The 14479-nt window shown below is 36.0% G+C and overlaps 1 protein-coding gene across 1 annotated transcript in view; it reads right to left on the reverse strand.

Moving 5' to 3' along the window:
- Nucleotides 1-721: 721 nt before the first annotated feature.
- Nucleotides 722-14479, reverse strand: part of OSTM1 (osteoclastogenesis associated transmembrane protein 1) — a 33192-nt gene continuing 19434 nt past the window's right edge. Inside the window, exons 4-6 of the mRNA XM_077779992.1 lie at nucleotides 10430-10597; nucleotides 8109-8274; nucleotides 722-3907 (exon numbers count right to left, since the gene is read on the reverse strand). Of these exons, the coding sequence (XP_077636118.1) occupies nucleotides 3852-3907; nucleotides 8109-8274; nucleotides 10430-10597 (390 nt within the window). The 3' untranslated portion in view covers nucleotides 722-3851. The remainder of the gene's footprint in view (nucleotides 3908-8108; nucleotides 8275-10429; nucleotides 10598-14479) is intronic.

The following is a 14479-nucleotide window of genomic DNA, read 5'->3' on the forward strand; positions in this document are numbered from 1 at the left end:
ACTGCCTAATTTAAAGAAGAACAGCCAAGATATAAAGAGGATTTGGATTTTATTTATTTATTTATTTATTTAATTTATTTATTTATGAGGATTTGAATTTTACAAAGCCAAGGTCAACCCCTTTATATTTCAGCTCCTATTACATTACTGGCAATAGCATTTCAAATGAACATAGAAAATGAAATACTAACAGGAGGGGGAAAGGGAAGACATAACTTCCCCTCTGGAAACAGGGATGACTGTTAAGCTTTCTCTTGTGGGTTCCTGCCTCTGAAGATACACATTTTGGGGATCAGAAACCTCCTAACTTCTGCTTACCCTTCTGTTTCAGGAGTCAAAACAGTTTTCAATCTTCCTATCTACATTCTAGGTGTCTACAATTATTCCAGAAATTACACTTGTTGAATTGTTTTTCACTTCTAATGCTATTGGGCAAATCTTTTGGGTACAATTCTGGTACTTAAGTAAGACAATGGAGGATTTATTATAATATCTAGCTAAAGATGGGCTTATCATTCCTTTTAAAGGTTTGAAATATTTTGATTGCATTTAGATACTGAGATGGATTTTTTTAAAAATACATGTTTATCACATGAAAAAGATTTTAAAAATTATTATTGAAAACCTCCCTACTTTAAGAAGCATGAATTAGTCATATTATCTTTTTAAAAGCCCTCTTTAGTTCCAAGGAGACAAAGAAAATTACTGGTCATTAAGTATGTTACATGCATGACGAATATTTATTATACCCAATGTAACAGCTTAGAATAAGCAAACGTGGTAGAGTTGTAATTTTTATGTGTTACATGTATAATTCAGCATAGGCCAAAGCCTTTTTATAATCAATGTGATAATTTTTTGGAATTTTGGATAAGCAGAGTAGAAAAATGTGTGATTACATATTTCAAGTCTCAATTTTAGATTTGACTATCAAACAATGGCTTAGTCATAAATTAGGAGCTCTATGATGTTCTGCTTCCCTAACTGAGAAGATAGGAAGTAAGTGATACACTTTTTAGAGGGAATCCGTGCAGTGCCTAGGTTAGATAAAGTGAATCTTTAGGGATCCATCTGGCTCTAGGAGTCTATGACCATATGACTCCTAAGGTTTCTTCTAGCTCAGAAAACAATGTGCTTGGGACATAATTTTTTCCCCTACCTTCAACTGTTACATAGGTTACTCATGTAATTTTGCTTTCTTAATTCATTGCTGCTGATGTCTATTATTTATGTGATGTTAAATCTTTCATCAGAAATGCAACTACAACAATAATGTTCTGGGAAAACATTCAGTTTGTGAGGAGTACACTGCAGTAAAAGTAGAGCTCATCCATGAAACATTAGAAAATGCTGTCCCATTAGAAGTAACCTTTCCCATCTATACTCTGATGGTATTGATTTAGAGTTACACTTTAAGATAGCTGATGCTAGTTCTACATGTCACATCCAAACAAAAAATAAATAACCCAAAAGTACATTTTTATTAACAACAAAATTATTAGATGGTACCTTAAAAGTAGGCATTTAAACTCAATGCCTGTGGGGAGCCTGGGTGGCTCAGTCAGTTAAGCATCTGACTCCAGCTCAGGTCATGATCTCACAGTCCAATCTCACAGTTCGTAGGTTTGAGCCTGTGTCGGGCTCTGTGCTGACAGCTCAGAGCCTGGAGCCTGCTTCAGATTCTGTGTCTCCCTCTCTCTCTGCCCCTCCCCCTCTCACTCTGTCTCTCTCTCTCAAAATAAAATAAAGACATAAAAAATTTTAACAACAACAAAAATATAAAAAAATAAACTCAATGCCTGAAAAACTGTAATGTGACATTCAATTACATCTGAAACTTTAAAAATATATTTTAAAAAAATCAAATATGGTGCATTGCAATTTCTTTAAGTTACTTCCTTTATTTCAAAGTGCCAAAAAGCTAAAGATGTTCTTATGCACACATATATGCTATGTGTCTCAGAATTTAAAACTATGCAAAGAATTTATCAATATGACTAAAAAATGAAGTATTTACACACATCAGTGTATGCTTAATACTTATTTTTGAAATCTATTGCCGATCCTATGTCAAAAGAGCAATGACTCAACCAGAAAAAGCAAAGGCTGTCTTTTCTTTTCTAAAGTGCTTATTAGCAACCATACCCAAAAGCAATGGTTTTCAGAAATACATAACACTGAAAGGTGATCAAAGAGTCACTACTTACAGATTCAAATATGCCATTTTGTAACTTTGCATATGTAAACCGGTTTTATCTGCATTAATGAAAGATTGCTTTCAATGGCCCTCAACTATATGCTTCAAATCAAGACAGTGCTATTAGTATCAGCAGCATGAACAATGACAGTAGAATAAATCCCAGCACATTTTAAATGCATCACAGCAGACTAGAAAAACTGTAACAGCTTTTGGATATGTTACATATCCAAAGATAAGCCTTCTTTTTCAACTCTGCATATAAACATTAAAAAAAAATTAAAACCACTTTCTTGTCTCTTTATACAGCATTTTACTATATATGAAGAGATTAAAACTCTTGTACTATTTAACCTAACTCTTGTTTCTATATAGAGCAGGCTTCACATTTTCAACATTTAGAACAAAGCCTATTTCCACCAAGAAAGCAAGAAGAATTTAACAAATGAAATACCTACACTAAAAACCTGGGGTGGGGGGAGGAAACTGTGAACAATTCTGAAATGAACTTTTTTTTCTTTTTTAAAAAACGTTGATATAAACATTCCAAAATAGAATTTGCTTTCTGATAGTGAAATATCTGACTTCATTTCCATCATATCACATTTATCTGATTTATATAATTTAGAAAAACTAGGCATCTTAACCTAACTGCTTTCTGTATCAGACTCATCTTAACTCATGCCCTCAACATGAACCATTCAACAGTCTCATAGTGAGCATCCTCTCGCGTCTCTATTTTACCCCTCCTTTCTCCTCTCCAAAAATTCCATATATCCCAAGAGAATCTCCATCAAAAAAAACCCCACAACTTAAATATATATTGTGTTAATGCTACATTTGATTTAAAGTAGTAATAAATTATAAATTGCCAAATAACTTAATGTAATTCACAATGCAAATCCCTGGTAGAAAAAGAATCCATCTTGCCCTGAATATAATACAGTAGTCCAGTGATTTCAAATTATTTTTGAAATAAAGGCAAAAATGAGGTGTAAAATACAATACTATTTATAAAAGTTAAGTAAGAAACCAGTTACCATAAATCTTTTTACAAGGATAAATGTAATGTGCCTTCCTGCTTCTAAAAATTGTTAGGGAGGTTTCTAATTAGCAGTTTCAAAAATCACTTAAAGGAAACTAGAGATTGAACTACATATCATTTGTAATGTATGACATATTAAATATATATAAAACAATAATACTGCAATAGTGAGTAATTTAAATTAATCTTTGGATCTGCTATTTTTTAGCAAGCATATTTCTTTTTCAAATTTTGCCTATAATTGATTAATTTTTAAATGTTAGTTTTCAAAAACTTTGCTACTAAAATACTATGTTAATAAGGAGATACCAGAAGTCTCAAATAGTAATAATATGCCTACAAAATAAAACAAAGATTGTTCTTGCATCTTTTGTTATTGTAACAAATACACTTTAAAATAGACAACATTGCTAGGCCTGGAAATTAAAAATACCCAAACCCTTAACAAAGGAACAAAAAAGGAAAGAAAAATTGAAAATACTTATTTAAAAATAAATCTGAAGTCCTTGCATTTCTTAGGAACTTGAACTTGCTTATCTTCTATGGACCAAACTGTATCTTCCACCATTCATCCATGGAATAGGATGTTAATTCTCCATTTTGTAGATTTCAGTTTGAATTTTCTTGAATGTTTGCAAAGCTGGTACTGGACTTGAGACGTTTGGCTAGATAAATCAAAAGTATTATATTTTAACTTAAATTTAATTCTCTAAGCATAATTATTCATTATTTTTATGTAAACTATAGTATTCATCTATTAACTCTATGTTTGAATCAGAATAGACTCAATCTTCTAAGAATTAAAACCCAAGTCTATTTTTTTCTACTAACCTCAAAAAATATAACTTTGCTTGAAGCCACACATGACTTTATTTGAAGCAGTACCAAATAAAACAGACATAATTTATATCATTTTGAACATCACAATCTCAAATATGCAATATAGGTAAACAACCGGAAATATTACAAAGTACAATAATAAAATTACATATTTAAAAGTCTAAGTTAGAGGTTCCTGGGGTGGTTCAGTTGGTTAAGCATCTGAGTTCCGCTCAGGTCATGATCTCACAGTTTGTGGGTTCGAGCCCCGTGTCGGGCTCTGTGATGACAGCTACCTCAGAGCCTGGAGCCTACTTCGGATTCTTTGTCTCCCTCTCTCTCTGACTCTCCCCTGCTCATCCTGCCTCTCTTTCTCTCTCAGAAATAAATAAAACATTAAAAAAAAAGTCTAAGTTAGTGGGGTGCCTGGGTGGCTCTGTTAGTTAAGCATCTAACTCTTGATTTCAGCTAAGCCGTGATCTCACGGTTCCTGTGTTCAAGCCCTGCATCAGGCTCTGTGCTGACAGTGCAGAGCCTGCTGGGAATTCTCTCTCTTTGCACTTTGCTTGCTCTCTCTCTCTCTCTGTATCAAAAATAAATAAATAAACATTTTAAAAAGTCTAATTTAGAAATCCAAATCAAATTTCTCTTAAAATAATTCTGTAATGTCAAAAAACTCTGTCAAAGAAAAGTTGAAAAAAAACTTAAATGGCTTACAAAACAAGTGAATGATATTACACATATGTGCACATACACACAAGTACATATGGCAGCTAATATGTACAATCAACTTTTATTATGATGCTAATGGGACTGAGCCATTAGGGTTAATAAAGGAAATCATGTCTATTTTGCTTTGTAATGTTTGTGCTTATAGTTAAACACGAATGTTTCTCATGTCCCATAAATGAAAAACAACTATAAAATAGTAAAAGTATCTTACATTGAATAACTAGGAATCTCTCTTACTTCAGAGGTTTTTAACAGGAGAGTAGAGGTTATGAGAAGGTCTGCAGTGGGATCCAGGCATGTGCTTTTTTGTTTTGTTTTAAAGCTCTGCAGACAATTCTGATATGTGGTCAAGGATGAAAACCAATGTTCTGGTTTTATCAGGGTCTCTGCTGACCACCACTCTAAGATGACAACATAACTTTCTAGACCAGTGTCCTGCTTCCAGCTAAACTAAAGGACAACTTAACCTAAAAAACAGCCCAAGCTAGAAATCTACTCTTAAGCTTCTGTGGATTTGGGAGACAAACTAAATCAAGAGGGTTTTTTCCTATGTTGTTTAAAGTTTCTTACTACTTACTAAATTTATTAAACTAACCAGGCAGCAATACCAATGAGTACATATATCTACAACTTCCTTGCTTCCTTACTCTCTAATAAATTCCTACATCCTTCAAAATTCTACTCCAAGAGATATTTAAAAAAGAAAAAAAAAAAAAAGGAAAGAAAGAAATTCTACCTCAAAGATCTAGGGATAAATTCCAACAGCCCTAATGCATAGTCAGTCTTATTCTCTATGGGCCAACCACACTGTATACCTTTAATTACTTTTGTTGTAATAATTGGATTACGGTCAGTGTGTTCTTGGAGGGCACATATTGTACTTTGTTCCTTTTTTTATTTTTTAAATCCCTAATTCCTACCACAGGACTTAATGAATGGGGGCATATAAAACTGTGGCATAAAAAAAATAAATAACAATGTCCATGAGATAACAGCACAAGAATTATTTGCTTACATTAGTATTTCTTTAAATTCATAAATCAATTCATAAACAATGCTTTCATGAAACATTAACAGGTATTATGGAAAAGTTCTATTGTCAAGTTTTGGGAATATGATCTCAGAACCTTTCATTTATATTCAGGTACATTATGAAGATTATAAAAAGGAATTTCACAGGCCTAGTTATTTTAAGAAACACACCCTAGGAAATGCTAACATTAGATACACGTTCTTTTATTCAACAAATATATTTGAGCATCCCTGCTATAGGCCCGGTACCTTCTGGCTACTGATGAGATAGTGGTGAACACGATAAACAAGACCCTTGTTCTGATGGAGCTTCCAGTTGAGTCAGGAGAGACAAATAAGATAGAATATAAATGAAAAGGCTAAATCAAAAAGTGATTAAATGTCATCAAAGAAAGATGATAGGTATAGGAGAATTTAAAAAACGACGTATTCTTAGAATAGGGGTCATAAAATGTATCTTTGAATAAGTAGTCTTTGACGTAAGACCTGGACGACTGCGAGCTAGTCAAGGATGGCAAGGAGGACCAGTGCAGAGCTTTGGGAAGGGGGCAGTGTGAATGAGTTTGGTGTTTGTAAAGGGAGCAAAAAGGCCAGGCTGCCTACATACAGCATCATGAGCAAAGAAAGGAGTGAGTGCAATGAGTTTAGAAAGGTAGATGAGGAGGGTGGGGCAGGTCACACATAGCTTAGAAAGCAGACCCCGGAAATAAGTTTCGATTTTATTGTAGATGCAATAAACAGGAACACAGGAAGGGTTTCAAGTGGGAGAAAAGCATAGTAACATTCGTGTTTAAAAAACTACTCTAGCCTCTATATGAAGAATGGATTGTTGTGGGTCAAAAAAAAAAAAAAAGAAAAGAAAAGAAAAGAAAATGGAAGCAAGGATACCAGTTAAGGGACTCCTGTATTAGGAGAGGTAAGAGATGGACTGGGCTGGGCTAGGGTATTATCAGTCAAGGTAGAGAAAAGATCATTTAAGATACATTTTTGGAAGTCCAGCTGTCAATACTTGCTGATGGAGTGAAAAAGGGTAGGGAAGAGACTATGGGAATGGGGAAATAAAATAGAAACGAATTAAGAAAGTAAAGATAACAAGATTTGTGGCTTGTACAAGCAGATGGATAAAAGTAACTTTGAAAACAAACAAAAATCCAGAAGCACTAAGTATCTTCCACAGAGTTAAACTGATTTACAAGGCAAATATGATGCTAAACTTTAAAAGTATACTAGGCCTTGAAAAAGAAAGTTTCTCAATAGTGAGGTCCCTGCAATGTTTTGTTGTTATTATTCTAAATAAGTGCCTTTAGGACCCTGTTACATATTTTATAAAATGCTAGCAATCTTTGAAAAGCTTTACTAAACACACTCATATTAAAGACTTTTCCCTCTATTAGCTAGTTTTTCAANGATTCAGTTCAAACAGATCTGCAAGTATCCTTTTTTAGGATAAATATATTTATCCTAAATAAATATATTTTATTTAAATATATTAGTTTTAGTTAAATATATTTTTTAGTTAGTTAAATATATTAGAAGTGAGGTTAAATAAACTATGAAGAAGAAAGGCTAGAAAGAAATTTATAAGGGAAAGAAATTTTATATCATAGGTTCCTAGACTAGGACTATTATTTAAGAGGGGGGAAAAAAAGCCTAAGTTTTTTCTACAAAAAACATTCTCTATTTTAACAATTAAAATTATTAAAGGATAGGCCCATACCTTCATTCTGATTATAAGCAAGAAACCCACTAAACTTAGAAGCCACTCTTCTTCAGCTAGATGGGATCTTCTAGTTAGTGCTTGATCTGCTGTGTCCCATTTGATGGGGAATATGTGTGAGCACATGCTGTATGTCAGACAATGTCCTTCCAACTGCATTTCCAATTTATTCATAAATAAATTGTGTGTTCACTATAATTTCTTTCCAGGTGGCTCCGCCACGGCTCCGATGGACCTGAGAGCTGTCTACCTCTCCCTACTATGTCTATTCAGGTCTGCAAAACCTTTGTCGCTATTCTTCTGTTGTTGCCTACCTAATTCCAGGGAATCTAGCTCTCTCCGTTAAAATTTCTAAAAAGATACTGTATGTTGACTGTTGATCATTTGTACTTACGGACTTCTTACACATCTCTCCCATTAGTAACCATTAACTGTAACATTTGAAGCTGAGAGCTGTTTTAGTCTAATACAGTTTGAGTTTTCAGAATATACATAATTTCTAAAACAGGACTAAGTTTTTAAAATACAGGTTTTAGCTAAATAAATAGTTGTAAAAAGAAACTTACGTAGAATGAGTTTGCGTTTCTTTTGTTCCGAGTGAAGAAAGCTACTAAGGTAGAAGACAACGGGTAGAAAGAGAATGAAGACAGAAACAGCAATTACAGGCACTGTGTCACTGCAAGGGACCGAACAATTGAAAGTTCGACTCCAAAGTTTTCGAGTAATATTCATCTGGAATGACAGCAAATAAAATTACTTTATTTTACATTTAATTTGTCTTCAATCATTTTATTAATAAAATAACAGGCATCCAGAATTTAAAACTAATTATACATCCCTAAAAAATCTATTGATAGTTGAGGACAATTTCTTCTGTCCAGAAATTAGCTGGTTCACAATCAATCACTGTATAAGTTTATACCCATACAGAAATTTCATATTCTAAATTCGTAACACTGTCTAAAGAATGTCAACCTTTCACAGATCTCAAACAGAGAACTTGTATCAACAGGAACATACATGGTTAGACCATGCTTCATTTATTAAAAAAGATTTAAAAGGGGAACAATGTGAGGTGATGGATGTGTTAATTAACTTGGCTGTGGGAGTCCTTTCACAATGTATATGTATATCAAATTATCACTTGTACACTTTAAATACGTTACAATTTCATTTGTCAATTATATCTCAATAAAACTGGGGGGGGAATTCAGCTCAAAAAACAAAAATTTTTTAATGTTACATATGTGAGCTTGTTGCAATATTTTTAGAATGAAAATAAAAACATCAACTAAATATATAAATACAGCTGCTCTTCAAGAGATGATATCTATGAAATGTTTAGTACCTCACCTAAGATATTATGAAAGATTCACATGGTAAATAATTGTTTAAGTACTATCTAATGAATCATGGAAAGTTTATTAGGTATTTCATTTAGCAGCATACATTAAAAACAGATACATTTAGGGGCAGCAATACCTCATTTTCATTGAGCTCACAGTTTCTGTTGAACATGCTAAGTGATTTAAGGAAACTAACAAATTTAATGTAGAAAACTATTCTTGCCTGAATTTTGTCTGAGACATGGTTTGCAAATGGTGCTCTGTATGTTTACTGTAAGTTTTGCTTACTGTAAGAAGGATGCTCTAAAAACAGGTGGTCATGTTGATTTCCTATGTAATCCAACTTTTGTCAGAGAATCAATATTCATTTTCTTCATTTTAAAAATGATGAAACAGACTATTATTCTTAAAATAAATATTTAGTATTTACTGAGAGCGTACTGGAAGCAGGTACTCTTCAGACATTAGAAAGAGTAGTAAAAAAATAAAAATCCCCATGGTATATCCATTTTAAGTTTGATAATAAGTGCTTTTTGCCATCATGAATATTATTGATCCCCCATAGTTCACTCTGAGCTGCTATTCATATTTATCATTCTCAACCATTATGTTTATTAACTTTGACCTTTAGCTCTCTACTTTTAGACAGTAATTCCTATTTCCTTTGATGCCTCAACTCTTAGGCACCATATTCCCATAGAAAGGCATGATCGCCATCTAGTGGTGCCCCACATGAAGGCTGACTATACAATTAAGGAAAAATCTTTTTTGTTGACTATTCAATCAATACATATTACTAAAAGCCCACTATATGCCAGGCACTGTTCTAAATACTGGACAGTACACAGAAAAGGACAGGAGGTCCTTTTCCTCATGTGGCTTATATTTTAGTGAGAGGTGACGGACTATAAATAAATAAACAAATTAAAATTTTCAGATGATAACAGATATAAAGAATAAAAGCAATGGGATAGGAAGCAATTCAAAAATGTCTTCAGAAACACATGGTAGCAGGGCACCTGGGTGGCTCAGTCAGTTAAGCATCTGACTCTTGATTTCGGTTCAGGTCAGGATCTCACAGCTTGTGAGACTGAACCCAGAGCTCTGTGCTGACAGCATAGGGCCTGCTTGAGATTCTCTCCCCCACTCTGCCTCTATCCCCCTCAGATGTGCTCTCCCTCAAAATACATAAACAAAACAAAAAAGAAAGAAACACATGGTAGCAAAACCATAGATTTCTTGAATCAGCAATCCTGCACAAGAAACTGAAATGTAAACATATAACACCCACGCCTCTGAAAATGACACATATTATCAAATTTAAAAGACCAAACGTACCAAATTATCAACTCATTTATGAAGTACTTGATTAATGTTCATTTTGGTTTGGCAGATCAGTATATTCTAAAACTCGACTACTTTATAACTAGTTATTTCTGGTTGAAGACAACATATGCAGATTCCAATACACCCTTAAAGGGGATAATAATATGAAGGCACAATCAGCAAAATATGTATCATATCAGAAGTAAAGTACTTACTGCATCTTCCACATCAATGCATAAATGTGTTCCAGATTCAGCCTTATTTTCAAGTTCATTCATTTTTTGCATTTCACTGTAGACATTACTCAGAGTTTTGTATGCTTCACGACAGTTTTTGCAAACTTCTGAATAATTCCTTAACTGCATAAGACTGTGTATGCTCCCCTAAAACATCAAAGGCACATGTAATACACACAATAAACACTGCATCTCTTTAACATAAGTTATTTGCCCTCCTAGCAGACAGGAAACAATATAGCACATTAAAGTACTGAGCTGTGATGTTAGACAGGTTACTAAATCACTCTGAGCCTCAGTTTTGTCATCTATAACGTATTGCCACTACCTGTATTATAGGTCTCAAGGATTAGAGAAGCATGCACATAGTAAAATATTTTAGCACTTTCTAGTTGCCCTTAAATTTTGAAAACCACTGTACTAGCTGCTGGTAACTGAGAACAATAGCTCAGATGCCAAATTACTAATGCCTAAATCCCTGAAATTTCTTAAATCACCTCGTCATTTATATGGCTGCTCTGATCTATCTTACTGTTACAGAATAAATCAAATATGCCCTTGGCTGTGCTGACTTCAACACTGAAGTCTGCCTCATTGAGACAGAAGGCACTGTATTAATGGGGAAGGAAAAGGCACCAAAACTACATTCCCACTTAGCCCTCTTATGTCAAGATGTGTAATCCAGACCTCTCTAGTCAACGAAAAGGGACTAATGTCAAAGTATTATATAGCCTAAAATGAAGGTAGTGGATATAACATGTAAGCTATCATGTTGCTGAATCTCAATTTTTTCCATTTCTGGGACTGACACTTGTCTTTTCAAGAACAAGTTCACTAACTAGTCAGTTCACATCTTTGCCTTCTATTCCCTTTTCCTTACTCTGTAGCCTGAAGAAATGATATTAACTCAATATCGGAATGAAAGAGAAAAGAAACAATTAAAGGCATGAAACTGACACAGCCCCCACAATGTTACCCTCAGCATCTATTTGACAGAGAAACTAAGTCTCCCTTTAGTTCTGCCACAAGAACTAGCACGTGGCCTGTTTTTCACAGAACAATTGTGCATTTAGCTAAATGTGTTTAATCAAAAACTGAACATAGAACCTTGATGGCAGAGTGTAATTTAGCCATTTATACGAAAATTTAAAATGCACATATCTTTTGACAGCGCAATTTCACTTCTAGGAATCTATCAGACAGGTAAAGTCATACAAACACTCACAAGTTTCATGGAAAAAGACGTTTGTAATAGTAAAATACTGAGCCAAAATCTCCATCAACATAGGGAGTGATTGAATAAACGGTGACATAACCAAACAATAAAAAGACCTGCAGTGTTTAGGGATTTTTTTTTTAATTTTTTAATGTTTTTTTTTTTTTTTTGAGAGAGAGAGAGACAGTGGGCAAGCAGGGGAGGGGCAGAGAGAGAGGGAGACTGAGAATCTGAAGCAGGCTGCAGGCTCTGAGCTGTCAGCATAGAGCCTGACGCAGGGCTTGAACCCACAAACCGTGAGATCATGACATGAGCCCAAGTCGGCACTTAACTGACTGAGCCACCCAGGTGCCCCAACCTGCAGTGTTTAAAAGGAATGAGGAAGTAGGATTCTAGGAAGATGATATTAGCACATGGCTTGAGTCCTGACTTCATCACTAAAAAGATTCAAGAAAGGAAAGGTAAATCCAGGAACTTGAATAGCACCTAAAATATAAAGGAGTGACATGCAAGTCTCATCACAGGAAGGTTGGATACCAGCTACTACACCAGTCCCAGAAACTAACCAGAACCAGAGACAGTCTTTTGTGAACCTCTATCCCCTGCAGCCACCCACTGTCCTCTAGAGATGTGAAAGGCTAGAACAATGCTCTACCCTGCCTGCAGACCCAGCCAGAAAATGGAGTCTTTCCACAGCCACCAAGACAGTTCAGGTTCCCCGAGAAGCCACCGGCAAACACTTACTACCCAAAGTGGATCTGGTCTGGAATGTAAACCCACATCCCAGCCCAAGCACTGAGCTCGGAGCCACTGCCACAGCCAATGTCACCAATTTGGCAGCTTCCCTTTTGGCCTCAAACTTTTTAGTTGGGCTCTTCTTTCCAGTTTGTCTCTAGTCTTAGGTAGAAAACCCTGAGGGCAAAGCATCCCCAGAGGGGAACTTAAAATACCCGTGAAGCAATAAGGGTGATCCTTCCCCGTGACTGACTCCAGGATGATGAGGACGATGACCAATTTGACCTTCACTGTCTGCCTGCACTACCTGCCCATCTTTGCACCACATTTACCTTATGTAAACCTGGAAGTATTTTCAGCACTTTAGAGACAGTCTTTGGGATGCTAGTCCGCTGTCTTCTGGGCATTGGCCTCATAGAAATAAATTCGTCTCCTGTTTCATCACCAATCAGTGTCTCTGCCTTTGGATTTTGTCAGCAGCAAGTGGCCAAATCTGATCTGTTTGGGATCCCTGGAGCCAGGTGTTCTTGTATCCCTGTGCCCTGTGCTATACCACTATCTCTAGCTGGCTCCCCTCCCCTCTCAAACATGTGCGGGCGCAGGAGCGTATACACACACACACACACACACACATCCTACCTATAAAACACTGGAGTTCCCCAGGACTCAGTCTTTGGGGTCCCTTTGTTATTATAGCTTCACTTACTCACATCCGGTCTCATGACTTTAAACACCATCTGTACCTGATCTGATGATGGTCAAAGCTGTATCTCCAGCTCATACCTCTCTAAAGGCTCCAATTTCATGTATAACACTATTTCACATCTCAACTTAGATGTTTAAAGCTATTTTGTATTAATCTGTTCAAAACAGAAGTCTTAATCCTCAGTCCCTTACAACCAGTCTTCCCAGTGGCCCCATCATACTCTTAGTTACTTAGGGCCAAGGGCCTAGGGTAATCCTGCTTCCTCTCCTTCCTTCTCTGATCAACCACCAGTAATCTCAGGAATTACCCAATCTATCAACAAGTCCTGTCAGATATACTACCAAAGTATATCCTGAACTGACCCTGCATTTCTCCAACATAATAGCCAGTACCCCCGTCCACACCATTTCTCTCTCCTGTGACAGCCTCTGAATTAGGTTCCTTCTTTCCATTCTTGCCTAGGTTCAACTGAGTTTCTCCACAGGGCAGCCAGAGTACTATTTTAACATGCAATTCATATCACGTCACATTCCTGCTTTAAATGGCTTCCCATTGTGCTCAGAATTCAGTCCATATTCCTTCCTTTGTTCTGCACAACTCTACATGATTTGGCCTCTGCCTATCTTCCCATATCTCATTCACATATGCTCACTGTGCTCCAGCCAAATGGGCCTTCTTCCTATTCCTTGCACATACCAAGCTCATTCTCTCTCCCAAGGCCTTTATCCTTGCTTCTAAGAAAAACATTTTTCCCGTGGCTGACTCTATCTCAAAATTTAGAGCATCTCAAAATTCACCTGCTCAGACAGGTACTCCCTGCCCACCCTATCTAAAGTAGCACACTACACCCCCTTTCCAGGACTCAGTACTCTTAATTATCTCATTTCTTTGTTATTAATCTTACTCCTACTAGGACATAGTTCACAAGAACAGAAATCTTAGCTGTATTGTTTACTGCTGTCCTCAGGGCCCAGAACACTATCTCCTGGCACATAACAGTGCCCATTAAATATTGTTGAACGAATAAGTGAGTGCATAGTGCCAGCTTGAGGGAATTTTTGAAAGTCAAGCTATAAAAACCCAATTCCATATGGAAAGAAAGAGAGATTTCTTCCAGCCACCTTAGCCTGGTACAACCATCTTATGACATTGACCACATAAGAAAGTAAGATGAGGGGCGCCTGGGTGGCTTAGTTGGTTAAGCGTCTGACTTTCACTTAGGTCATGATCTCACGGTTCGTGAGTTTGAGCCCCGCGTCGGGCTCTGTGCTGACTGCCCGCTCAGAGCCTGGAGCCTATTTCAGAGTCTGTATCTCCCTCTCTCTTTGACCCTCCCCTGCTCACGCTGTCTCTCTCTCTCTCTCCTAGAAAT

The sequence above is a fragment of the Crocuta crocuta genome, unplaced genomic scaffold (genome assembly GCF_008692635.1).
Source record: "Crocuta crocuta isolate KB4526 unplaced genomic scaffold, BGI_CrCroc_1.0 scaffold147, whole genome shotgun sequence".
Taxonomy (NCBI): domain Eukaryota; kingdom Metazoa; phylum Chordata; class Mammalia; order Carnivora; family Hyaenidae; genus Crocuta; species Crocuta crocuta.